Here is a 24,506-nt window from a genome sequence, read left to right on the forward strand (position 1 = left end):
CAAGTGGGGTTCCACAGGGATCTGTTCTGGGTCCGGTGTTATGTTAGATCTTTATTAGTGACCTGGATGTAGGACTAGCGAGCACACTGATTAAGCCTGCAGGTGACACAAAGCTGGCGGGAGGGTTGCCAATACTTTGGAAGCTAGAGCTAAAATTCAGAGAGATCTGGATAAAGTGGAGAACTGGGCTATTGACAACAACATGAAATGTAACAAAGACAAACGTGAGGTGCTCCACTTCGGGGGGAAGAAAAACCAAACGCACAAATACAGAATGGGGGATAACTGGCTTGGCTCAGATCTGGGAGTTGTGATGGATCACAACCTCGACATGAGTCAGCAATGCGATGCTGTTGCAAAAAAAGCAAATGCAATTGTAGGTTGCATGAACAGAGGATAGCACACAAGTCACGGGAGGTGATCGTCCCGCTTTACTTGTCACTGGTTTGGCTTCAGCTGGAGAACTGTGTCCAACATTGGTCACCAATGTATAGAAAGGATGTGGAGAAACTGGAAAGGATCCAGAGGCGAGCGACAAAGATGACCAAAGGGAAGGAATGCATCCGAGCAAAGGCTGAAGGAACTGGGTATGTTCAGTTTGGAAAAGAGGAGATGAAGGGGGAGAAATGACAGCTGTCTTCAGATACTTGAAAGGCTGCCCTGGAAGGGTGAGAAATGTGATCTCTTTCGCCACAGAGGGCGGACAAGAGGCAGTGGGTTCAAACTACAGCAGAGCAGGTTTAGATCAAATCTCAGGGAAAACTTCCCCACTGTAAGAACAGTGGGACAATGGAACAGACGCCTAAGGAGGTTGTGGAAGCTCCTTCACTGGAGGTTTTCAAAAGGAGACGTCTGGAGCCACCTGTCTGGGATGGGTTAGAACCAACAAATCCTGCATCTTGACGGGGGCTAGACTAGATGACCCCACGGTCCCTTCTAACCCCGTGGCTCTATGATTCTAGGTGTCTCAGGGGCAGCCAGCCCCGAGTCAGCGATGGCTCTAGAGCTAGGAGGCGGGTTGGGGAATGGACAGGGAGCTGGGGGAGTGTGCAGAGGCAGGCCGTGTGCTCTCTTCAGGCCTTCACTCTTCCAGATTTACCCCGCAGAGCCTGGCCCTTCACTGGGCGTGTGGCCCAGTGCAGAGACCTGGAGCCAGAGCAGCACGTGGGGCTCTCTGGGGCAGACCTTGGAGCCGGGTCCATCCGTTGTCTCTTAGTGTCAATGGTAAGGAAGACCCTCTACCTAAATCCTAAGACTCTGAGCAGCAGCAGCGCAGCCAGCAGCATGGAGGAGCAAAGCAGGGAGCAGCAGGGCAAAGGCAGCCCTGGGGCAGGGGACGCGGGGATATGAGGTGGGGTGAGGCTCCTGGCACTGGGCCGCATGGGTGGTAAAGGGCTGAAATGCCCACTCCAAGGGCAGCAATGGGAGCAGAGGTGTGCAAGGGGTTGTGTGCCCACGGGGCATATCGCTGAGGCTTGTGGGGTGGAGTCAGGAGAACCTGTTCCTAGCAGGCACCGTTGGGTGCCTGTGACATTTGGTGTAGCTGGAGCAGGCCGGGCAGAGCTGGGAAATGAAGGAGCTCTCCCAGGCAGCTGGCGAGGGAGCAGCTGGGCCAGATGTGCACAGCCCAGGCTCCGCTTTGGCTTAGGGTGGTGGAGGGGCAAACCCTACGGCTAGGTCCTCTCCTGGCACCAGTCACTGCTGTGCCAGGGCTCTGCCTGCAGATGGGCACGTCCATCACAGGGCAGTTGGGTGACCCCTCTGCAGAGCTGCCGGGTAAGAAACCCCGAGCGGCCCCAGCCTGCATGCGGCAGAGCAGCAGAGCCCAGGCCCAGCTCATCCGGCCCTTGGGGCTGGCAGGCAGCATCCCAGGGCCTCCCACTTGCCATGGCATGGGTAGGCTCCTCTGGGCTGACTGTAGTGCACAAGGCCTTATTGGAAATTCTGTATGGCAGGTGGGCACGAGCCCACCTGCTTCTAAAGGCCCCTTCCCCAGCCTTGCAGGAGGGACCACTGGACCCGGGATCCAAATGAATACAGGGGACAACTAAGGAATAACAGGGAGGGGAGTGTAGGTCACAGGTTCAGAACTAGGGCTCCAGAGGGGGACCCTGAGCAGAGAACCCCACTGCCGGCTCCAGTCCCCCCACCCTTTGACATTTAAAGCTGGCAGGCACCCCATGTTAATCCAGCTGCTGCTCTGCAGGCTGGGGCCTCCCTCTCCTACGGACAGCTCCCTCCGCAGTGGGGCTTGTTCCCAGCTAATTCATGTTCCAGCTCTGGTTCTCTGGGGCTGCCGAAAGCACTGCCCCTCGCCTCTAGCAAATAGCTTTGCCTGCAGAGCCCATTGGAGGCAGCACAGTCTAATGGTTAGAGATAGGCCTCGTACCCAGGGATCCCACCATTCCTGACGTTCCCTCTGCAGCTCTGGCAGGAGCCCTGCCTCCCAGGGGCCTATGACTCAGAGTTCATGTTCGCTTGGGGTCAGGCGAGGTGAAGGACTGGTACGGAGATTCCTGCAGCTGCTCTGGAATGGCTTCCCGTCCCAGCCCGGCTCTGGCTTAGGGGGAGCGAGCAGCCAGCCAGCCCAGCTGCCCTGACTCATTTGCTGGCAATGTGCAGAATCACTTGTTTCTATGTAGGGAAGGCTGAACCGTCTCCAACCATTTGGCTGAGTTGGCAAGATCTCAGCAGCCCAGATGTGCTGCAGGCTGCGTCCTGACTCCATGGGCCCAGTGCCTGGTTGTGGGGGGGATTGTGATCATGGCGGCCGACAGGAGGCAGGGGCTGTTGCTGGGGCTCAGGGGGGATCCGGGTACTTATGATCTAAGGGGGCTGGGAGCCTCCTGCTGACATCCTGGCTCCTCAGACTTTGCAAAGGGTTCCCCTACTTGCTGCCAGAACAGCCCCTGTGTAGTCCGTCAGTCCTGCTCGGCACCACCATCAAAGCAGCAAACTAGTCAGAGCAGTTCACAAGGCCCTTGTCTCACCCTGGCTGGTGGGGGGGGGGGCCTGAAGTTCCCTGGGAGGGGGAGAGATGGGCAATCCCCTGGGACAGGAGTGAGCGGGTGGTGTCTGTCCGTGTGGTTTGCAAAGGGCAGGGGCTGGGTGTCATACAGTGATAAAGCAAGGCCCTCGGTTCCGACAGAATGTTAAACAGCAGCGACTAAAGCTAACCATGCTGTGATCAGCAGCACTGGATACCCGCGACCCCTCTCTGAGCCAGGCCGGGAGGGAGTGACTCTGCCAATATTTCAAAAGGGTGAACGGGACAAGCTGGGTAATTCTAGCCAGCCAGTGTGACAGTGATCACAGAGCGTGGAACTGACACGGGACACACTTGGGACGGCAGCACAACGAATGCCACTCGACATGGTTTTATAGAAAACACGGCTTGTCAAAGAAACCCGCTGTTGTTTTCTGATGAGAGTACACATTGGGCTAAAGGGTTCTGTGCTGACACAAGCTTGCTTAGGGTTCCTTCAGGCATCTGTCTTAGTGCCACACAACACATGTGGGGAAAGCAGCCAAAGCGAGGACTGTCTGCCACTCAGTCCTCAGCCACCCCCGAAACCTGCCCAACACTCTCCAAAGGCGAGTCTGGGGGCGAGACACTGACACTTGGCGAGACACTGACAATCACTGACCGAACAGATCCTGGATTTACGGCTTCTGACCATGATCTGTAGCCCACTGACCCCTCCTTTTTGTCCTCTGACTGCAAAGGTGTTAACAGGCCACTGTTTGCTAACTACTTCTGCAAACCCATCTCTTCCCAGGTGGGAGGCTGTGAGAACCTCTCCCCAGCCTGGAGAAGCACTGGATGGCTCCATAGCTTCCTGCCTCCCCACCAGAAGTTGGTCCAATAGAAGATGATGTTTAAAAAACAAAGTGAAGGGTACAGAGTTTAAAGCATAGAAATTTCTGGTTATTAGGGAATAACGTTCAGATTATCAAGGGGTGCGAAGTACGGTTTAAGATCGAGTGGCACAAGGAATACGTAATCTGCAATATCCCCGACTGGGGGTAAAAGGTTAATGGGTCAAAGTACAGAGATTGAGATATGAGGGTATGAAGTTCACAAAGTGGCTATGTTCGGGTGTGGAGTATGAGTGGATGGGATGATGAGGATGGACTGACCCTCATTTGGTGAGATTTAATGTTCAGGGAGTTTATGGTTCCAGTTCATATGATCCAACGGAGAAAGTCTCTTGGTCCCTTTTTCATAGTCGATGCACGATGTCGCTCCGGCTCACGCCTCCTGATACTGTCAGTGGCTGGTGATGTGCTCGATGTAGATGTTCCTGGACCATCGGATGGTTTCTGAGACCATGAGTCGCCACATGTGCCGTGCATAGCATCGACCGATCCCGCAGTTCCGCAGCACACGCTCGTTGCAGGGGTCCCAGGGACCCAGGGCTCCGACGATCAGGGTGTCCATCTGCACCGCGTAGCCCTTTGCTTTCAGCGTGTCGGCCAGGGGGGATGTACTTTTCCTGCTTATGAGCTCGGGCTTTGCAAAAGGCCGGGGTCCTGTTCTCAAAGGAGACCATGACATCAACGAGGATGATCTTTTTCTGGGCCTTTATTACCTCACCTGCCTTGTCTCTCCTGCCATAAAGACAGGCAGCTGCTGGATCATAGGGGCTGGGCTGCAGCCCTGGGGCAGGACTGGAGACACCCAGCACAAACATGACCCTGCCTGGCTGGCCCCCTCCCCTCCAACTGACTGCAGCTCAGCAGGCCTGGGGCACGGTCTCTCAAGGCACAGACCCATCCCCTCTGTGCCAGGGCTCAATGCTGGGAGGGCCAGACATCCCTGCACCACTTCTGGGACCTTAGAGTCACTGCTGCTTTCCCCATCTCTGGGATTCCCAGACCCAGAGGCCAGGAGTTCAGGGGCTGGGACCCTCCTGCCCCTGTTCCTGCCCCTGAGTGCCAGTGCAGATGCGGGAACACAGTTCACAGGGGCGCTCTGCTCCACCCCTTCCCACTGCACCCTGAGGAGACAGGCAGCTTGGGTGGCCATGAGAACTGGCAGCTATGGCTACACAGGGAACAGTGCCACAAGGCTACTGAACTGTGGCTTGGCGGTGCCAGCCCCTGCAGTGCCGCGCATCCTCCCTGCCTCTGGGCTCCAGTCCTAGCTCTGTCCAGCTGAGCGACTCCCCTCCAGGGATCCATGCACCTCCACAGGGGGCTGCAGTGAGACCAGGCAGCCTGCTCCAGCCCGTCGGGTTGTAAGTCTCCGGACAGAGCCCAAGCAGGCCTTAGGGAGCACAGAGACGCCAAGGTTGAGACCGTTCAGACTGGCCCGTGGCAGGGCTGCCCCCAGCCCCACGGCTCTGCTGGGCTGTCCCAGGTGAGCTCTTACCCCAGCCTCCTGTCCCCTGCTGAGTTCACTGGCCCACCTGCCTGTGCAGTGTCCCATTGTTAGGTGTGAACTGTCCAGCCCCTCAGGGGGCCGTTGTCTGTCTGGCTCCTCCACTGTATGGGTGGGCTCCAGCCCAGTCACACCACCCCAGACAGAGCCTCACGGCCAGGCCAGGCGTATCATACACACTCCCCCTCCCCCCCAGTACGTGTCAGCGCCCCATGACCAGGCGAATCACAGGCTAGGCCAGGGCGGGGGTAAGGATGGGGCTGCTGCAGTCAGCACAAGCAGGGAGACGAGGCCTGATCTGCCAGCTCCGCTCCCTCTCTGATCACAGAGAGCCCAGCCAGGCTCGGCCAGACGCTTTCATCCAGCAACCTGCAATTACCACAACAAAGAGACCTCAGGACTGGAGCAGGCAGGCGCAGGCCGGGATGGCTCCATCCCTCCCAGCTGTGCACACAAGGAGCGGCCCCCTCCGCCCTGCAGCCGGCTCAGGTGTGAGCTCCTGGCAGGGTCCCAGACCCTCAGCCCAGGCTGTGGGGCACACGCCACCCCCAGCTCTCACACCACTGCCAGGCAGAGCCCAAGGCTGGGGCAGAGCAGAGCCAGCTCGGGGCCATGGCAGGGGAGGGGTGTGTGGGGGCACCAGAGCCAATCCCGTGGAGGGGAGCAGAGCCAGCCCGCACTCCCTGAGCTGCAGGGCCGAGCTGGCCAGCCCAGGCATGCCTCAAAATACAGCCCTGCCTCTGGGCAAGGGGGGTGCTCTGAATCTCCCCCTCCGCCGGGGGCCTGAGCCGCTGACTCTCCAAGGCTTCAGGACCTCGGGTGGAGCCCCAGCCAGCAGGGCCGGTCAGGGCTTCCCCCAGCAGGGACTCTGCTGCAGGCTCTAAGGGGAATCTGCCAGACCTCAGAGCCCAGGCTGGGGGCCGGGGGGGCCGGGCCTCAGAGCCCGGGCCGGGGGCCGGCAGGGGGGGCCGGGCCTCAGAGCCCGGGCCGGGGGCTGGCAGGTGGGGCTGGCTCCAGAGCCCAGCGGGGCAAGCACCCGCCTGGGGCGGCCCTTTCCCGGGGGGGGCGGCAGGCTGGGCCGGCGGACCTGCCGCAGTCATGCCTGCGGGAGGTCCACCGGAGCCCCGGGAGCAGCGGACGTGCCGCAGGCATGACTGCGGAGGGGACGCTCGGCCGGCGGCTCCAGTGGACCTCCCGCAGGCATGACTGCGGACGGTTGGCGGGGCCGGGCCTCAGAGCCCGGGCTGGGGCCGGGGGCCGGCAGGGGGGGCCGGGCCTCAGAGCCCGGGCTGGGGCCGGGGGCCGGCAGCGGGGGCCGGGGGCCGGCAGGGGGGGCCGAGCCTCAGAGCCCGGGCCGGGGGCCGGCAGTGGGGGCCGGGCCTCAGAGCCCGGGCTGGGGCTGGGGGCCGGCAGGCGGGGCCCTCCAGACGCACTGCCAGCGTGGGGCTCGTTCCCTGTTTGCACTTCGCTGTGCCCTGCGTGGGGTCCGGCAGGTCCATCTCCCCAGGGAGAGGGGATCCCAGTCCCAGTTGGCTGCTCCCAGCAAAGCCAAGGCAATGCGGCCGGGCTGGGCTCCCAGCTCTCCGGCGACTCTCGCAGGTGGGTTGCTGGCTGCAGCACTGGGATGGCTCCCGGCAGGGGGTGTCTCTGAAACCAGCAGGTCTGGGCACCTTGGGGAGGCCAGCTCTGGCCCTCCCCGTGGCTGGTGGCTGCTGCAAAGAAGGCGTCAGTGCTGGGCACTTGACACCCCCTGGCTGTAAATGAGACGATGGTCAAACTGCGCCTGTCAGCGCTAAGGACGTGTCGGGGGGATGTTTGCTCTGGGGTGACTGGCTGGGTCACAGACGCTGCCTCTGGGCAAGCAGCAGTAGCAGCCAGGGACAGGGCACCGGGTGTGGCAGCCACAGGCCTGCGGAAGGTGCAGCAGATGAATGTTACCAGGCAACAAGCTAGGCCCAGGGAGCCGGGTCCCTGTCTCACACCCCATGAACCGCTCTCCTCAGACCAGCACTGACCCCAGGGTTACGACCTGTGGCCTTCAGCTCTGCTCACTCAGCCATGGCGTGCTCATCCCGGCACGTGCACGCCCGCTAACCTGCTCACATGCACACCCGTTCACCAACACACACACACACGGGCACCGCTCTTCGGGAGTCCCATTGCAATGCTGTGTGCGCCACGGGCCCACGCAAGCCCCGGCTGCTGCACTGCCTTAGGCCGGCACCACCACAAGGAGCCGGTGCCTGGGGACCCCTTGTCTCTCAGGCCATCACCCTGGAGCTGCACTGAGCCCTGGGACTCGGCGGCTGCCTGAGGAGCTCTGGGGCGCACGAACGAACAGGGCTGGGGCTGACTCTCCCTGCACCAGGGCTGGGGGCAATGAGGAGCCCCGAGGGTGCAGCAGGGGGGAAGCGGAGGGGAGCAGGCCCCGCTTTGCTCGGCTCCCCGGCCAGCCTGGGACCAGCGGGGGAGCAGCGCCCCCTGGTGTGGAGTAGAGGGCTCACCAACTTGGCACTGGCTCCGGGTCAACACTTCCAGGCTTGGCAGCATGACTCCGGCAGCCGCACACCTGGGTACCCATAGCCAGATCTCCCGAGGGGCCGGCCGTTCCCAAGAAGACGCTGTGAGGGACGTGTGCCCAGCCCCTCTGGGCATCAGGTCTCTGAGTGAGGTGCCCAACTTCACGTGTGGGCATTCGGCCCTTCGCCTGCAGGACTCCGGGGAGTCCAGGTGCAGTCACCCCCCCGCAGTCGCAGGGCGTGCACTGGATCAAAGCTGCAGACCAATGGGGAAAGCCAGGCCGGGCCAGTGGGGCTCCTCCCTCACCTGGGGCGCATGGACCCATTATGACAGCAGCTCCCCTTGGGCTCTGAGCTGCACTGGTCCTAGGCCAGGTGCCTGGACTGGCTGCAGCCTGCTCCCCTGTGCATGCCTGGAAAGGCAGCACTGCGTGTCGGATTCATTCCCTGGGGGAAGGCATGAGTAGCCAGAGCTCCAGAAGGAATGGGCTGGAACTGTCCCGGGGACCCGGCCGGCTCAGATCTGTGCATGCCATAGTGCCGTTCCCCAGAGCCCTGACCCTAGGGAGGGGCAGCAGCAGGACCTCTTGCCCCAGAGTCACAAAGGGGGTTGAGGGGCCAGGGGGCTTGGGGGAGGGACAATGGGAGCTGGGGGTACCTGGGGCATGGGGAAACCAGGTTGCCTCCCACTTCTTCCTCCTCTCCCAGGGGTTCTGGGCAGGCAGGGGCCCAGCAGGGATCAGGGAGGCACACAGGCCACCTGGCTGCTGCCTGAATCCAGCACTACAGCATCCCTAGAGCAAAGCAGCCCCTGCTTGAGGCGTGGGTGCCAGGCTGCACCACGTGAGCATTGCTCCAGACCTGGGTCCCAAGAAATGTCCCTCCTGCCCCCTCTCCCCATGGTGCCAGGAGGGTTTCAGGCCCCAGCCACATCTCTGCAAAGTGGGGAGGCTCAGGTGGACTCCAGTGCATGCACTCAGCTCCAGCAGCCTGGGACCCAGGGGACCAGCACCCAGAGCCTCCCGCTCAGTCACAGCCATAGCAACCAGCCTCTGCCCGCGGTACTCTGGCCTCCGCCCCGCCCCGCCTCTGCACAATGGCCTGCACGGGTAACACAGGGCAGGGGAGTGCAGGACCAGAGCACCAATGGCCCCACGGGGCTCAGGTCCCAGAGGGAGCTGGAGACCAGTAGGGGCACCACACTGAGAGTTCCCACAGAAACAAGCCGCTGCCCCAGAGGGTAAGGAGGTGTCCTGACCATGTGACCATGGCAAGGTGTGGTCCCTGCCCTGTACCTAGCCCCCGCCCCCATGGACTGTGCCCCAGACTGCCTGGGGTATCCTGAGCCAGTCCTTATCTGGGGGGACATGGGAGACCCCCCAGAACAATCTGCCTTAGCCCTTCCAGCAGCTTGGCCACCCCAGGGAGCACTGGGCGCTTGCTCGTTACCCGGCGGGGCAGCGTGGGCGTGGGACATGGTGGCAGCTGGTGATGAGGCACAAGTCACAAGCCAGGTACAGCCGCCCCCGCCCAACGTAGAGCTGAACCAGCTCTTCCAAGCTCACTGCCTTTCATAGAATCACAGAATACCAGGGCTGGAAGGGACCTCAGGAGGTATCTAGTCCAACCCCCTGCTCAAAGCAGGACCAACCCCCAACTAACTTGGTGGCGAAGTGGCAGCGGGCAGCCCTGGGAGCTGGCACTGCTGCTACTTGGGCCAGCATGGGGGCAGAGCGTGAGGCGGGCACACACACAGGGCTTGCCCCATGGGGCTGGGGCCCAGGAGAAATAGGGCCTAGGCCCCGTCTCTGCCCTTGGCCTGCAGCCCTGATTTCACTGCTACAATCCTGCCTTGGCCTCACCTCGGTGACCACAGTAAGGCCCTGATGAATGGACTCCGGGCTGGGGGAGATTGCCATGGTAACCAGGCCATTTGTGAGGCACCATTAGCTACCCCGGGGTCTGTGGGGCAGGCAGGCCCCAGGGCTCTCAGCAAAGCCCAGCACAGGGCAGGGAGGGTCTGTGGGGCAGTGGGGCCTGTGGGGCAGGGGGTGGTGGTCTGCAGGGCAGGGGGAAGGGCTGTCAGCAAAGCCCAGAGCAGGGCAGGCGAGCCTGTGGGGCAGGGGGGTCTGTGGGGCAGGCGGGCCCCAGGGCTCTCAGCAAAGCCCAGCGCGAGATGCAGGGGGTATGTGGGGCAGGCCGAAGGGCTGTCAGCAAAGCCCAGCACCAGCTCTGGCTGGGGCCCCTGGAATTCCCAGGCAGCTGCAAGCCAAGGCAGAGCTGGCCCAACAGTCAGCAATTCCCTTTCTCAGTAAGGCCACTGCTAAAATTAGAGCAGCTGCCAGGCAGAGCAGAGTGGAGCGTGTGGGGCTGAGACAGGCACCCAGGCCTCCGGCCTAGGAGTGAAGGAAGCTCCCTCCTCCCTTGGAGGGGATACCAGCCAGGAGATACTGAGCATTCAAGCTCTTTCATTCACTATTTCTGCCCCCCGCCCCCCACACGGATGCCTCAGCAGAACAAGGTGGGGACAAGCAGGCAGCTGGTGCACTCCAAAGCTGCAGCCCTCCTGGAGCACCCTCCAGCCACAGCTGTGGCACAACAGGGGCACCTGCCTCAGTTTCCCTCTTTCCGCGTCCCCAGGAACTCTACACAGACTCTCTTGCCTCACTAGCACCCTCCTCGGGGCTAGTTTATTACAAAAACCTTGTGCAAAATAGCCCATAACAAGAGTCCCCAGCACGGGCCATTTCTCACACCCTGATATCTAGTCCCTCGAGACCTGCCACTCCTGCATCTTCACTGGTCCCTGGGCTCAGCTGCTGTCCTACTGCCAGGCCAGCCACTCACTCTTCCAGAGAGAGAGTATCCCTGCTCTTCCCAGCAGGACCCCCCAGCCCCTCTGCTGGGATCCTTCGCTCCCCCTGGCCCTGCCACTGCTCCCAGCCTCCAGCTCCCTGGTTTAGGGACAGCAGCCTGCAACCCTCCCCCCACTGCTCTCCTGCCTTCCTCCAGGAACCAACTGCACCTACCTACAGGGGCCTCCTGTAGTCTCCAGCAGCTCACCTGCTGCTCTCCCCTCACTCCCAACTGCTTTCAGGGCCCAGGTGTCCCTTTTCGAGTCCCATTGGGAGTCAGCTGAAGAGTTGGAGTCACAGGTGCATTGGCCTGGGCCAGCGCTCCTGGCGACACGGGCATGCACAGAGCTCTGTGCTTCTGAGACCTTGGCAGCAGCAAGCCTGGGAACCGTGGGTGGAGGGAGCCTCCAGGCCACATGGGGCTCAGGGCTTGGGGCAGATTCCTGGGAGTGGGAGACAGGTGCATGGGTCTCACAGCAAACGGGCTGGAGTTTGGCTCGGCTCGAAGGGCCAATGATTGTTTTAAGGGCCCCTGGCCCCCTAAAGAAAGACACTCTTGTTGCAGGGATGGGGCTGCCAGCTCTTCCTAGCCGTGGGACTCACACACTGCGGGTCCCCAGAGACACCACACTCCCAGGAACATTCTGCCCTCCTCCCCCCTTTAATTGTGGCCTGGGTTTGTGGCCGCTCACTCTGGAGAGCAGGCAGAGCCAGAACCGACGCTGGCCAAGCCTCCCGTGCGGGCAGGCTGGAATCTTGGGCTCCAGGACTCTGGGAAGCTGCTGCAGCCACGTGAGCGAAGCGACACTGCCTAGAATGAGCCATCCCTGGGGTGGGCCTCGCCCCAGCCATTAGCTGAGGGGCCTGGCAAGAGCCATATGCCAGGTGCAGGAGGTGTGCCTGGCACCGTGTTACACAGGGTCTGTTCACCTGGGAGCCCCCAGGTCTGTGACAGGGAAATGCGAAGTCAAGGCCCCTTGCTCATGCCCGCAGAACACGCTGCACAGAGACCCGGCGTGCCAGATCACTGCACCTACACACTGCTGGGAAGGGTCCAGGCTTAGCTCAGCCCTTCAGCAGGCCGGGGTCCTGGCAAGCTGCCTTGTCACTCACCAGCACCATGCTCCCTTTGGAGGGCTGGGCTCATGTTCCCCCCACAGGGGACCCCCGTCGAGTCCTCCTCACCTCCCAACGGAAGGAAGCCCCACCCCAGCACCAGGCCCACCACTCTCCTGGTACGTGGCACTCTGAAGGGTATTCGGATGCCAGCTCTGGGCAGAGGACAGCACTAGCCACTGGCTTTGTCCTTAGCTCGACAGAGCTCCAGTCAGCAAACAGTGCTGGGCACCAACCCCAAGGACTTTCCTGAGCAAGCCCAGCCGTGCTGCCACGTGTAACCACTCTGCACTGGGCAGGTCACCGGGGAATATCAGATAAGCCAGGGTGCTGCTCCCCTTAGAGCTGCTAACCTGGAGCAGAGCCAAGGGAAGCAGAGGAGGGCGATTTCAGTTCACCCTCGAACAGGACCCAGACCGGCTGCGTCCTTCAGCTTTTATTCCTTTCTTATTGCTTGAGAAAGCGAAGGCCGTTAGAGCCTGGCTCAGTGGGGGCAGGTGTGTGCAAGCTCCCTCAGCATAGCTTTGCCAGGAGGTGGCAAAGTTTGCAGACGATACTAAACTACTCAAGATAGTTAAGACCAAAGTAGACTGAAACTTCAAAAAGATCTCCCAAAACTAAGTGATTGGGCAACAAAATGGCAAATGAAATTTAATGTGGATAAATGTAAAGTAATGCACATTGGAAAAAATAACCCCAACTCTACATACAATATGATGGGGGCTAATTTAGCTACAACGAGTCAGGAAAAAGATCTTGGAGTCATCGTGGATAGTTCTCTGAAGATGTCCACGCAGTGTGCAGAGGTGGTCAAAAAAGCAAACAGCATGTTAGGAATCATTCAAAAAGGGATAGAGAATAAGATGGAGAATATCTTATTGCCCTTATATAAATCGATGGTACGCCCACATCTCGAATACTGTGTACAGATGTGGTCGCCCCATCTGAAAAAAAGATGTACTGGCACTAGAAAAGGTTCAGAGAAGGGCAACTAAAATGATTAGGGATTTGGAATGGGTCCCATATGAGGGCAGCAGGTTTAAAACAAATAAAAGGAAGTTCTTCTTCACGCAGCGCACAGTCAACTTGTGGAACTCCTTACCTGAGGAGGCTGTGAAGGCTAGGACTATAACAGCGTCTAAAAGGGAACTGGATAAATTCATGGTGGTTAAGTCCATTAATGGCTATTAGCCAGGCTGGGTAAGGAATGGTGCCCCTAGCCTCTGTCTATCAGAGGGTGGAGATGGATGGCAGGAGAGAGATCACTTGATCATTGCCTGTTAGGTTCACTCCCTCTGGGGCACCTGGCATTGGCCACTGTCAGTAGACAGATACTGGGCTAGATGGACCTTTGGTCTGACCCGGTATGGCCGTTCTTATGAGATTAAAGAGCTAGGACTTTTAAACTTGGAAAAGAGGAGACTAAGGGGGGATATGATAGAGGTCTATAAAATCATGAATGATGTGGAGAAAGGGAATAAGGAAAAGTTATTTACTTGTTCCCATAATATAAGAACTAGGGGCCACCAAATGAAATTAATGGGCAGCAGGTTTAAAACAAATAAAAAGAAGTTCTTCTTCACGCAGCGCACAGTCAACCTGTGGAACTCCTTGCCTGAGGAGGTTGTGAAGCCTAGGACTATAACAGGGTTTAAAAGGGAACTGGATAAATTCATGGAGATTTTAAGTCCATGAATGGCTATTAGCCAGGCTGGGTAAGGAATGGTGTCCCTAGCTTCTGTTGTCAGAGGGTGGAGATGGATGGCAGGAGAGAGATCACTTGATCATTACCTGTTAGGTTCACTCCCTCTGGGGCACCTGGCATTGGCCACTGTCGGTAGACAGGATACTGGGCTGGATGGACCTTTGGTCTGACCCAGTCTGGCCATTCTTCTTATGCCCTGTCTTGCCCTGCAACCCCCACGATTCCAGCCCCAGACACAGCCCACCCACTGCTGATGCCCAGTTCTGCAGCCCTCATGCAGCGTGAGGATTTAAACTCAAGGGACAGTTTCAATATTAGTAGTGGAGACAAAGTTTCCTTTTTTCCTGGGGTTGCTTCCTCCTCATCCTGCCCAACTCCTCCTGACCTGAACTCAGCCCACTTGCTCCGCTCCACCTACGCCCTGAGGCAGCTCTGTGGAGGCGCTGGCAGGCAGGCAGCTGCTGTGCCCTGTGCGGATGCCAAGGCATAAGCAATGCAGGGAAAGGGCCCTTACAAACCAAAGGACATTTGTTTAGGACACTGATAGCTGCATCAGCAGCAGCCCCCAGCCCTGGGGAGTGCTGGCTGGGCGGGGTGGGGGGCGAGTTTCCACATGCTCCTTGCTGTGGTGCTGGCTGGTGAGAGCCCAGTGTCTCTTGCTGCAGTGCTGGGTGTCGAGCCAGTGCCCTCTGCCCAGGGCCTCCAAGGCAGCCAAGCTCAGTCACACGGCATGTGGAGGGCACATGCAGCCGCTTGACACGGGTGCTGAGACTGGGCCCCTTGACACTGTGACCAAGTGGGACTGTTCTTAATGTTTCCTCCGAACACTGTGTGCGTGCCTCAGTTTCCCCTGTGCATTTCTTAAGTCTCCAGGGGGTGAGATTGTTGCAGAGCAAAGGGCCAGTGTGCATAAATGGCCGACACTGTCTCCTGGCAACTAATGGCCAGGGCCCTTCCCCACTCCAAAGAGATAGATAAAGGTGTTGGAGAACAAAGAGGTCAGGTGACCTCCTGGCCCGGGAAAGGAACTCAGCAGAGGCGGAGGGGCTGGAGGGGGTGTCAGTCTGGAGCTGGCTGGGGATGAGGAGTGAGTGCAGATGTGGGTGTCTGGCTCGCTGCCCCCCAGAATGGACCCAGCTAAGGGGTCCCGTTCTCTGTTCCTACAATCTCTGTTTTAATCTGTGTTCCTGTCATCGAATAAACCTCTGTGTTACTGGCTGGCTGAGAGTCACGTCTGACTGCGAAGTGGGGGTGCAGGACCCCGCCTGGGTGGACTCGCTGTGGGAAGCGCACGGAGGGGCAGAGGATGCTGAATGCTCCAAGGTCAGACCCAGGAGGTGAGGCCGTGTGAGCTTCTTGCCCTGAAGACAGGCTGCTCCGAGGGAGAGGAGGCTCCCCAGAGTCCTGCCTGGCTCGGTGGGGAGCAGTTCCAGAGCATCGCCCAGGGACTCCGTAACAGACACTCACTTACAGGAGAAGGTGCCCCCCGGAGCCCCTCCTGCCTTCACTTGCCCGTCTGCCCCTTCCCGTTCCCTGGCAGTGAGCAGCACCAACAACCACAACCCAGCAAGTGAGGGCCTGAGTCTGTCCCTGCAGCTGCCACCCCCCCTCCGCCAAGTCCCTGGTGGGGAGTGCATAGCCAAGCCAGTAGTCACTGCTGGAAGCCGCGCATGCTGTCTGCCCTTTGTCCCCTGCTTTGATGCTGTTTACTGACGGCTGCCTGCGTCCTTGGGACGCTCTGTCTGGCAGCGCACACGCTGGCTCTGCACCGGCTCCTCCCGCAGCCAGCTCTGAGGCACGGAAGCCCCATTTGTGTAAGCCCAGCCACGCAGCCTCGGGGACTGAGGAACTCTGGGCTGGGCCCCTGGGGAAGCAGGACTGCGTGGTGAAGACTAGTGGTGGTGTGTGTGTGGGGGAGACTGCCTCCTGGAGACTGGTCCTTATCCCAGCCCCAAACCAGGCGGTGTCTGCACCCATTCCGCCCAAGAACCTTTTTCCTTTTGGTGGGCAGAGCCCCCATTCAGGCTCCCTTGTGCCTGGACATGAACCTCCCTACAGCTCCCTGAACCCCCCTACAGCACCCCCCATGGAGCTCCAACACCACTCCCCAAACCCCAGCCCAGCACCGCCGGCACAGGGGACCCATGCACACAGCTTGTCGGTAGGAAAGCAGCAGCCCTTGGTGGGAAAGGGCTCCTCGGGGGAGGAGACCCTGCTGGGGAAATGGGGGACTTGCTCCCTGAAGAGCTTAGTGACATAGGGACAGGCCATGCCCTGGGGGTACCGAGCCCAGCTGCAGACCCCTCAATCCCAGGGCTCTGGACCTGGGTGGGGAGAGTCCCTCTCTTAGGGCTCTGGGCCATGCCCGGACCCTGCACTCATCTCTGCGCCCCTCCATCCTAGAGCTGCTGCAGCCTGGAGAGCTGGGGTGGCCCGAGGTTTGGGGCCCTGTTCCAGTAGAGGGGGGGAGGGGGTTGAGACCCCCAATGCCCCTATCCAGGGCTCCTTGCCAGGAAGAGAACCAGAGACAGGAGATGGAAGGGGCTGAGCTGGGCCAGAGATACAGGCCCGGTGGCCCATAGAAAAGAGCTGGGGGAGAGGGCTCGGAAGCAGCAGTGGAGGTGCTGATAGTGGGGGGGCAGATGCTCACCCCAGGTCCTGGGGGAGGGTTATGAACAGACTGTGAAATCACCTGGCAGAGACGGGGTCATGGTCCCTCTCTACCTGAGCACATCTGGGGGCCTGGGTCTAACTGGGGACGGGGATCAGGGTGTGACTGGGGGCTTGGGGTGGGGCCACTCAGGGTCCCGATCTGGGGGAGGTCTTGGGTCTCCGACGGAGGGGGGACTCGGGGTCCGGGTCTCCCGGCGGGGGAGGGTCCGGGGGCAGGGGGGGGGCTCCCAGCGGGGGCGAGTGTCCGGTGGGAGCTCCCGGCGGGGGTGTCCGGGGAGAGGGGGAGTCTCCCCGCGGGGGGGCAGAGGGGGCGCTCGGGGTCCGGGTCTCCCGCGGGGCGGGGGCGCAGCCAGGCCGAAGGGACGCGAGACCCCCAGGGCCGGGGCCGGGAACAAGGGCCGCACGTGGCGCAGGGAGCGGCCGGGCCGGGGGCCGCGCTCCGCCCCGGGGAGGGGCCGGGCCGCGCCGCCCAATGCGCGGAGGCGCCAGGCCGGGCGGGGCCCGCTCACGTGTCCCGGCCGCCCCGAGTGCGCGGCCCGCGCTGCCCGGCTCCTGTCCCGCGATGGCGCGATACCTCGGCGCAGCCCCCGCGCTCTGCCGCGCCGCGCCCGGCCTGAGCCGCCTCCCCGCCGCCCTGGCCCCGGCGCCGGGCGCGCAGCAGCCGCGGCGCCACTGTGAGTCCGGGGCGGCCCCGGGCGGGGGAAGGGCGCGGGGTGACTTGAAGGGCGGAGGCGGCTGCCGGCCCGGCCCGGCCGAGGGGAGCCGGGAGGGGCCCCCGCGCGCGCGCCCCCCCCCCGGTGGGTCCCGGGCCCCGGCTGCTCCCCCGACGCTGCCGGCGACCTTGGGCCGCCCGGGCTCTGCCCCGCCTAGCGGCGCCGGGTCCCCCGGGGGCTGCCCGGCCTTGTTCTGCGGGGGGGGCTGGGTCTCCCCAGCCCTGCCCCGCCCCGGGCGGCCCGGTGCTCGGAGCCCCCGCCCAGCCCTGCTTCCGCGCGGGCCGGGTCCGGGTCCCCTTGGCATCCCGCGCTCCCCGCCCGACGTGCGGTGCTGGCAGCTCCGGCCCGGTGCCCCGCTGTCCGTCCCGCGCGGCTCCCTGGAGCGTGGCAGTGACACTGGCCCTGGCAGCAGCGGGGCTCCGGGGCGGGCTGGGACCTGCTCCCTCAGCCGGAGCGGGCGGGGGGCTCGCCCCGGGCCCGGGGTGCCGGCAGCTGCCCTCCCAGAATGGCTGCAGCTCGCGTGGGAGCTCGGTGGGCCGGGCCCGCCTGGGCCTGGGGCTTGCGGTGCAGCTGGGGCAGAGGACGTCTCGCTCCGGCCTGGGAGCTCCCCGGGAGCAGTGGTCTAGCCAGGCCCAGGCTGCAGCGCCGGATGCCTGGGTGCTAAACCCCCGTAACCTGCGTTCAGAGCAGGAGACCGTTCTCCAGCCCCCCCGCTCGGCCGGCCTGGGTTCTGGGGGTCCTGCTGGCCGCGGCCTCTGGTGGGACCCAGGGCACCAGGCCTGGCTCCCCGGGCTGCAGATCTCGGGCACTGCTGGCGCCCAGCCGCGGGAAGCCGGTTCTGGGCTGTTCAGCTGGTGACCTGTGGGAAAGGAACCTGCTCCGCTAAGGTCGTCCAAGGACTTCAAGGGCATCGGGCCCTTGGGCCTGGCCTAGAGCTCTGGATTTCAAGGGGCAGGAGGGGGAAGAAAGGGGCTTCCAAAAGCCCTGTGTGCGTGGCCCCTGCTGTGAATTCTGCCTTCGTCCCCTCCCCCTCTGGGCTGTGAAATGGAACAGGCCCCTTTGTGCCATGGCTGGCAGTGGGCCCGGAGCTGCCTGGGAAGGCGCTCGCCCTGCTAATGCCCTTTCCGAGCTGTAGAGATCAGCCCTGGGTCTCTCTCCCGGTGGCCATGTGGGTGCCTGGGCCTGGGTGCATTCCCCTGCTCTGCCCAGCTGCACTGTCTGCTGGAGGCTGGAGATCAGCTGCCTTCTGCTGCAGCTCATGCGCTGGGAGTGGAAGGGCTGGTTTCTCGCTGCTCGGAAAGTCTGTGGCTTAGAGCTGAGAGCAGGGAGCTGGCAGCAGGCCCTGGGCTGGAGTCAGGATTAGAGTCTCCCAGCGTGTGTTTAATTCACTTTCCCTTTAGACGGGATCAGCTGCCGCCCTGGATCCCAGGCGAGAATGAGCTGCACTGAGAGGCCGTTCGTGTGTCCCTAGGTCACCGCCTGGGCATGTGGCGCAGCGCTTTGCCCTTGGTGCCAGCTGGGGGGGGGGAAGGCATGATGCCCCATTTGGCCAGGCAGAGTTTGGGCTGGCTGGGCTCCAGAGGCCCCCGTCCCTAGGTGACGCCTGCTGCTGGAGGAGCCTGGCAATGTCTTGATGGGTTCCCTTGGGGCAGTTGGAGCTGGATCTGCCCCCTGACCATGGGGCTTCTCAGTTCAAGGAGCTCTGGCTGCAACCCAGCATGTTTGAATCAGGACGGGGAATTGCGGAGATAAACCCGGACAGGGCTCCCTCGGCTGGAGGCTGGGCTGCCCACCTCCCACGCAGCCGCCTGCCCAGCCCACGCTGCTGCAAGCTGGGGGCGGCTTGGGCTGGGCGGATGGCTGGGGTCAGGGGCAGCCTCTGCTCCCAGGTGGCAGGTGCTCTGACAGCCATGGTGCTTCTGCCTAGATGCTGACAAACGGATCAAGGTGGCCAAGCCGGTGGTGGAGATGGATGGGGACGAGATGACGCGGATCATCTGGGAGTTCATCAAGGAGAAGGTAGTGCTGGGGGCAGTGGATGGTCTGCGGGGTGGGAGAGCTCTGTGGTGGCCCCCCGTGTGGCATAGGACCCAGGCTCTGGGGAGGGGGATGAGACTCGTTTGCCTCCTGATGCTGGGTCCTCTGCGGGCGTGGTGACTGGCCAGGTTTCACACACACCAGCAGCTCAGGTCCATGCCCCCATCCCTGCCGCCTGTGGGCGAGCTGTCGGCTCCCCTTGCTGCTTCGGCAGCACAAACGTGGCCAGAACACAGGCTTTGTCTAGGTGGCTGTGGCTGGTGGGAGCGCTGGGGTTTCTGAAGCTCCCAGGAGAGGATGCAGTCTTGCCCCATGGATCCCGGCTTCCCTCGAACCTGCTGCTGTCCCCAGCCAGGAAACAGGTGTCTGAGAACCTCCCCTCATGGGCTTTGCAGCTTCCTGAGTGAGAGCCCGGAAGTGGCCCCAGCTGCGGGAGAGGAGCGGCAGCACCAAGGCGGCGTCACTGCTTCCTGCCGTCAGCCCCAGCGCGTCTGTACCGGGGCGAGGGCGTGGCTCCAGGAGCAGCGTTCCCAGCCCCCGTGGCAGCTCGGACACAGCCCGCTGGGCTGCCCCACTCCCTGGGTGCCAGTGTGTCCTGGGCACCCCGGCTCCATGGCGCAGTGCCCCCACTGAGCACGCCCTCTCCCCACCCTGTCCTCCAGCTGATCCTGCCCAATGTCGACGTGCAGCTGAAGTACTTCGACCTGGGCCTGCCAAACCGGGACCAGACGGACGACCAGGTCACCATCGACTCGGCGCTGGCTACCCAGAAGTACAGCGTGGCCGTGAAATGCGCCACCATCACGCCTGATGAAGCCAGAGTGGAAGGTGCAGAGGGCAGGCTGCCGGGGAGGGGGCGGACAGGGGACCCTGGGCAGCGAGCCCACATCTCACTATGGAGTGGGGCTCGGACTCCATGTGAGCTGGGCTTGGGGGGCTGGGCTGCTCTCTGTGGGGCGCTTGCCCCCCCCCCTTGCTGTACTTGTTCCTGGGGCCTGTGGAGGGGCAGCTCCAGCCTCTGGGTTCTCGTGCTGCCCAGAGTCCCTGGCTGGGGCAGGCAGAGGCACCTCTGTCTGCTCTGGGTCCCAGCACTGACCCCGGTGCAGACAGATGCAGCGTGACACCTACCCGTGCTGCTGCAGGGGCTGGCTTGGGGTTGGGCTGCCAGGGTGCCTGGCGGGGGAGGGGGCGCTGTGTGTGTGTGTGTGGGGGCCCATGGCACATCTTACCCCCCCTTGATTTTAGAATTCAAGCTGAAGAAGATGTGGAAGAGCCCCAACGGCACGATCCGAAACATCCTGGGCGGGACGGTCTTCAGGGAGCCCATCGTCTGCAAGAACATTCCCCGCCTGGTCCCGGGCTGGACCAAGCCCATCACCATCGGCAGACACGCCCATGGCGACCAGGTGAGCCCGCCGCTGGGGGGCCCTGCGTGGCTGGCGGCAGGCACTGTGTGCCCATGGCGCAGCGGGGGGGTGCTGGCAGCGACGGCAGGCGGGGGCTCGGGGCGGGTGGGTGCAGCGGTTGCGGAGCGTAACGCTTTGGCCTGTCCCTGTTCAGTACAAGGCCACGGACTTCGTTGTGGACCGGTCCGGGACGTTCAGGATGGTGTTCACCCCGAAGGATGGCAGTGCCGCGAAGGAGTGGGAGGTTTACAACTTCCCTGGCGGGGGTGTTGGCATGGGCATGTACAACACGGACGAGGTGAGAGGCAGGCGGGCGCTGCCGGGGTGTTCTCCAGGCCTGGCACTGCGGGGTGGGAGCAGCTGTTGCTGGCAGCCCCTCTTGGCATGGGGCTGTGCCCTTCCTGGCTAGCAGGAGCCCCGTCCGACTCCCCTTCTGGCCTAGCACAGCCCTGCATGTTCTGCCTGCGGAGCCAGCCCGTGGCTGCAGGCTGAGTGTGGGAGCCAAGCCCTGCCTGGGGGACGGGCTCCTTCTCTCCCTTGGGCGCTGGCAGTTGGACTAAGTGACCTTAACACTCCCCAGCCCCCCCCCCCCCACAACTGGTGAGTGACGCTGCCCTGCTCCTGCCTCGCCCAGACGAGGCCTGAGCCCATCTGGGGCTGCCTGGACCAGGCCAGGAGCCTCAGCTGCCCCCTCCCCTGCCCCGTGGCGCCTGCAGCTGGCGCTGAGGGAGTCACCGGCCGGCCCTCCCTCCCTTGCAGTCTATCTCCGGCTTCGCGCACAGCTGCTTCCAGTACGCCATCCAGAAGAAGTTGCCCCTCTACATGAGCACCAAGAACACCATCCTCAAGGCCTACGATGGGCGCTTCAAAGACATCTTCCAGGAGATCTTCGACAAGTAGGGCACGACCTGTCCTGAGCCCTTCCCTGCGGAGTCCCTGAGCTGTGCCCCCCGGCACTGCCCCGCTCCCTACAGCACCCCCTGCTGGGGGGCCTGGCACTGCCCCGCTCCCTACAGTGCCCCCTGCTGGGGGGCCTGGCACTGCCCCGCTCCCTATAGCGCCCCCTGCTGGGGGGCCTGGCACTGCCCCGCTCCCTATAGCGCCCCCTGCTGGGGGGCCTGGCACTGCCCCCTGGCACTGCCCCGCTCCCTATAGCGCCCCCTGCTGGGGGGCCTGGCACTGCCCCCTGGCACTGCCCCGCTCCCTATAGCGCCCCCTGCTGGGGGGGCCTGGCACTGCCCCCTGGCACTGCCCTGCTCCCTACAGCGCCCCCTGCTGGGGGGCCTGGCACTGCCCCCTGGCACTGCCCTGCTCCCTACCGCGCCCCCTGCTGGGGGGCCTGGCACTGCCCCCCAGCCCCGCTCCCTACAGCGCCCCCTGCTGGGGGGCCTGGCACTGCCCCCCAGCCCCGCTCCCTACAGCGCCCCCTGCTGGGAGGCCTGGCACTGCCCCCCAGCCCCGCTCCCTACAGCGCCCTCTGCTGGGGCAGGGCCTAGTCCAGTCCCGCTCCCTACAGCGCCCCTGCTGGGGGGGGCCCTGGCCTTGCCCCGCTCCCTACAGCGCCCCCTGCTGCAGGGGGGGGGGACCCTGGCCCTGCCCCGCTCCCTACAGCACCCCCTGCTGCAGGAGGGGGCCCTGGCACTGCCCTCCTGCCCTGCTCCCTACAGCACCCCCTGCTGAGGAGGGCAGGACCAGCATACTGTATGGTAGCAGCCCTGCAGGAGTGGCTCTCGGGGGGCAGTCCAGGCTGGAGGCCAGGCCCTGGTGCTATTATTTCCAAGGCCTATGAAGCTGTTTATAGCCAGTGTCTAGAAGCAGCCGCCCTTGGGGAGATGCAGAGGGGTTTACGGGGCACCCAGCACTGCACATCCTGTCTGAGCTGTGGGGGCTCTCTGGGTGGGGGCAGGGGCTCCCGGTGACCACACTCTCGGCTCCCCAGGCACTACAAGACGGAGTTTGACAAGCTGAAAATCTGGTATGAGCACCGGCTCATTGATGACATGGTGGCCCAGGTGCTGAAATCCTCCGGCGGCTTCGCCTGGGCCTGTAAGAACTACGACGGGGACGTCCAGTCGGACATCCTGGCCCAAGGTAATGCTGGGTGCGGGGGCCACCACACCCAGCCCCTGCTGTGGGGAGGGGCTGGGGGTTGAGGCCCTGCTGCTTGGCCTGGCTGGTGAGGGCAGCCTTGTGCCCAGGGCATCTCCCTGCGGGATCTGCCAGTGCGGCCTCCCGGGACTTCTCCTGAGCGGACTCTGCCTTGTGTTCTAGGGTTCGGTTCCCTGGGCCTGATGACCTCCGTCCTGGTGTGCCCCGATGGAAAGACCATAGAAGCTGAGGCAGCCCATGGCACTGTCACCCGCCACTACCGGGAGCACCAGAAGGTGGGTGCTGCCCCCCGCCTGGGCCCAGTGCAGTGCGTGGAGAGTCCGTGTTCACCCTCTGGGTGAGGGAGGGGCTGGGGCCGGGGCCTGGCCTATGTCCCTGCCCTGAGCCTGCCAGGTGTGGGGTGGGATCCAGGGTCCCTCCTGACAGCTCTGCGGGGGGAGGCGGGTGCACTGCTTACTGCAGGCTGCCCAGAGCCTCGGGGTGCTGGGTCGGGCCAGTGTCTCCCTGGCGCTAGGTGTTCTGATGCTCTGTCCCCCCACAGGGACGACCCACCAGCACTAACCCCATTGCCAGCATCTTTGCCTGGACGCGTGGCCTGGAGCACAGAGGCAAGCTGGATAGTAACCCGGATCTCATGACGTAAGCATTGCGCCGGAGCACCAGCCTGGGGGCAGGGCTGTAACTCTGTGATCCTGGAGACTGGAGCCTTGCCTCAGCTGCTGGGGGGCTGACACCCTCTTGGGGGCTAATGTGGCCTGTGACTGTACCAGGCCCTGGGTTGCTTGTGTGGAAGGAGCCTGGTTGGCCCCCGTGTCAGGGTAACACGGCTCCTTGGCCAGCCCTGAGACCAGAGGGCCTTCGGGAGGACAGGCTGCAGCAGGGAGGGAAGTAGGGGTGCAGGCTGTGACCGTGCTGTCTCCCTGCCAGGTTTGCTCAGACTCTGGAGAAGGTCTGCGTGGAGACGGTGGAGAGTGGAGCTATGACAAAGGACCTCGCAGGCTGCATCCATGGGCTCAGCAAGTGAGTGACTCATGGGGGCGCTGAGTGCTCTGATCACACACTGCACTGCTGCTCCTGCTATCCAGCTCCCACCTGCAGCCCTCCAACCCCAGGGGCCCTTCAGCACCACCAAAAGGCCAGTGCTGCAGGGGGTGGGTGATACCTTTGTCCTAGCCGGCTCTGCAGCACCTGCAGCCTTGCGGGGGTGCTCTTGTGCTGGGAATTGGGACAGGATGGGGCCCCAGTGGTTCTGGGAGGAGCTGGAGGTTTGACTCTTACACAGCAGATACAGTGGGGCAGGAAGCTGCAGGGGCCTGTGTCCGCCCCCTGTCAGCCCGGCCAGACTCCCCAGGGGCTGTGCTGGCAGTGGGAGGGGCTGCCGGGGCCGTCCCCCCTGATCCTCTGCCCTTGTCTTTCAGCGTGAAGCTGAACGAGCACTACATGAACACCACGGACTTCCTGGACACAATCAAGAACAACTTGGACACAGCCCTGGGCAAGCAGTAGAGGCGAGGGGCTGGTGGGGGTGGGGGTGTCCGTCCATCTGTAGCGGCACCAGAGCCAGGCGGTTTACCTCATTTTTAACAGGTAGGAGCTAATGCTGCTCTGAGCTCGTGGACTGGGCCCAGGAACACTCAGATGAGTTTTTATAACGTTTTTTAAAGTATTTCTAGGAGCGCGAGTGCCAGGGGCTTGTGGCCAGGCCTGGCCAGCGCTGCCAGTCGTGTGCTTAATTTATGTAACCTCCTCTGACCTCATGGTGCCAAGTGTAGCTAATAAACCTCTTCACCCAGCTGCCCTCCTGCTCTCTGCTGCCCAGAAAGGCTGAACAGGGCACTGGCAAGCTGCAGCTACTCCACCCTGCCATGGTTGCCTTGCTGGCCCCGGTGACACAGTCCCCTCTGTCCCCCTGGGCTGGGCTGCGAGGCCCTAGCACGCTCCCCCATGCGCCTGCAGGGCCAGGCCTGGGAGCTCACCCCGGTAAAGGCGG

General features: G+C 62.8%; 1 protein-coding gene across 1 annotated transcript; it reads left to right on the forward strand.

Moving 5' to 3' along the window:
• Positions 1-16,774: 16,774 nt before the first annotated feature.
• On the forward strand, positions 16,775-24,308 carry IDH2 (isocitrate dehydrogenase (NADP(+)) 2). The gene is made up of 11 exons (XM_044979403.1): positions 16,775-16,925; positions 18,892-18,983; positions 19,664-19,829; positions 20,247-20,407; positions 20,562-20,705; positions 21,167-21,303; positions 22,347-22,498; positions 22,679-22,791; positions 23,058-23,155; positions 23,444-23,536; positions 23,935-24,308. The coding sequence occupies exons 1-11, from the start codon at positions 16,814-16,816 to the stop codon at positions 24,020-24,022; spliced, it is 1,356 nt and encodes a 451-aa protein (XP_044835338.1). The 5' UTR covers positions 16,775-16,813; the 3' UTR covers positions 24,023-24,308.
• Positions 24,309-24,506: the final 198 nt, after the last annotated feature.

The sequence above is a fragment of the Mauremys mutica genome, chromosome 11, assembly GCF_020497125.1.
Source record: "Mauremys mutica isolate MM-2020 ecotype Southern chromosome 11, ASM2049712v1, whole genome shotgun sequence".
In the NCBI taxonomy this organism is placed as follows: Eukaryota; Metazoa; Chordata; order Testudines; family Geoemydidae; genus Mauremys; species Mauremys mutica.

Coding starts and splice junctions, on each gene's coding strand:
- IDH2 (XM_044979403.1), top strand. CDS start 16,814: ATGGCGCGATACCTCGGCGCAGCCCCCGCGCTCTGCCGCGCCGCGCCC. Junction 16,926..18,891: donor GCAGCAGCCGCGGCGCCACT/GTGAGTCCGGGG, acceptor GCTTCTGCCTAG/ATGCTGACAAACGGATCAAG. Junction 23,537..23,934: donor TGCATCCATGGGCTCAGCAA/GTGAGTGACTCA, acceptor CTTGTCTTTCAG/CGTGAAGCTGAACGAGCACT.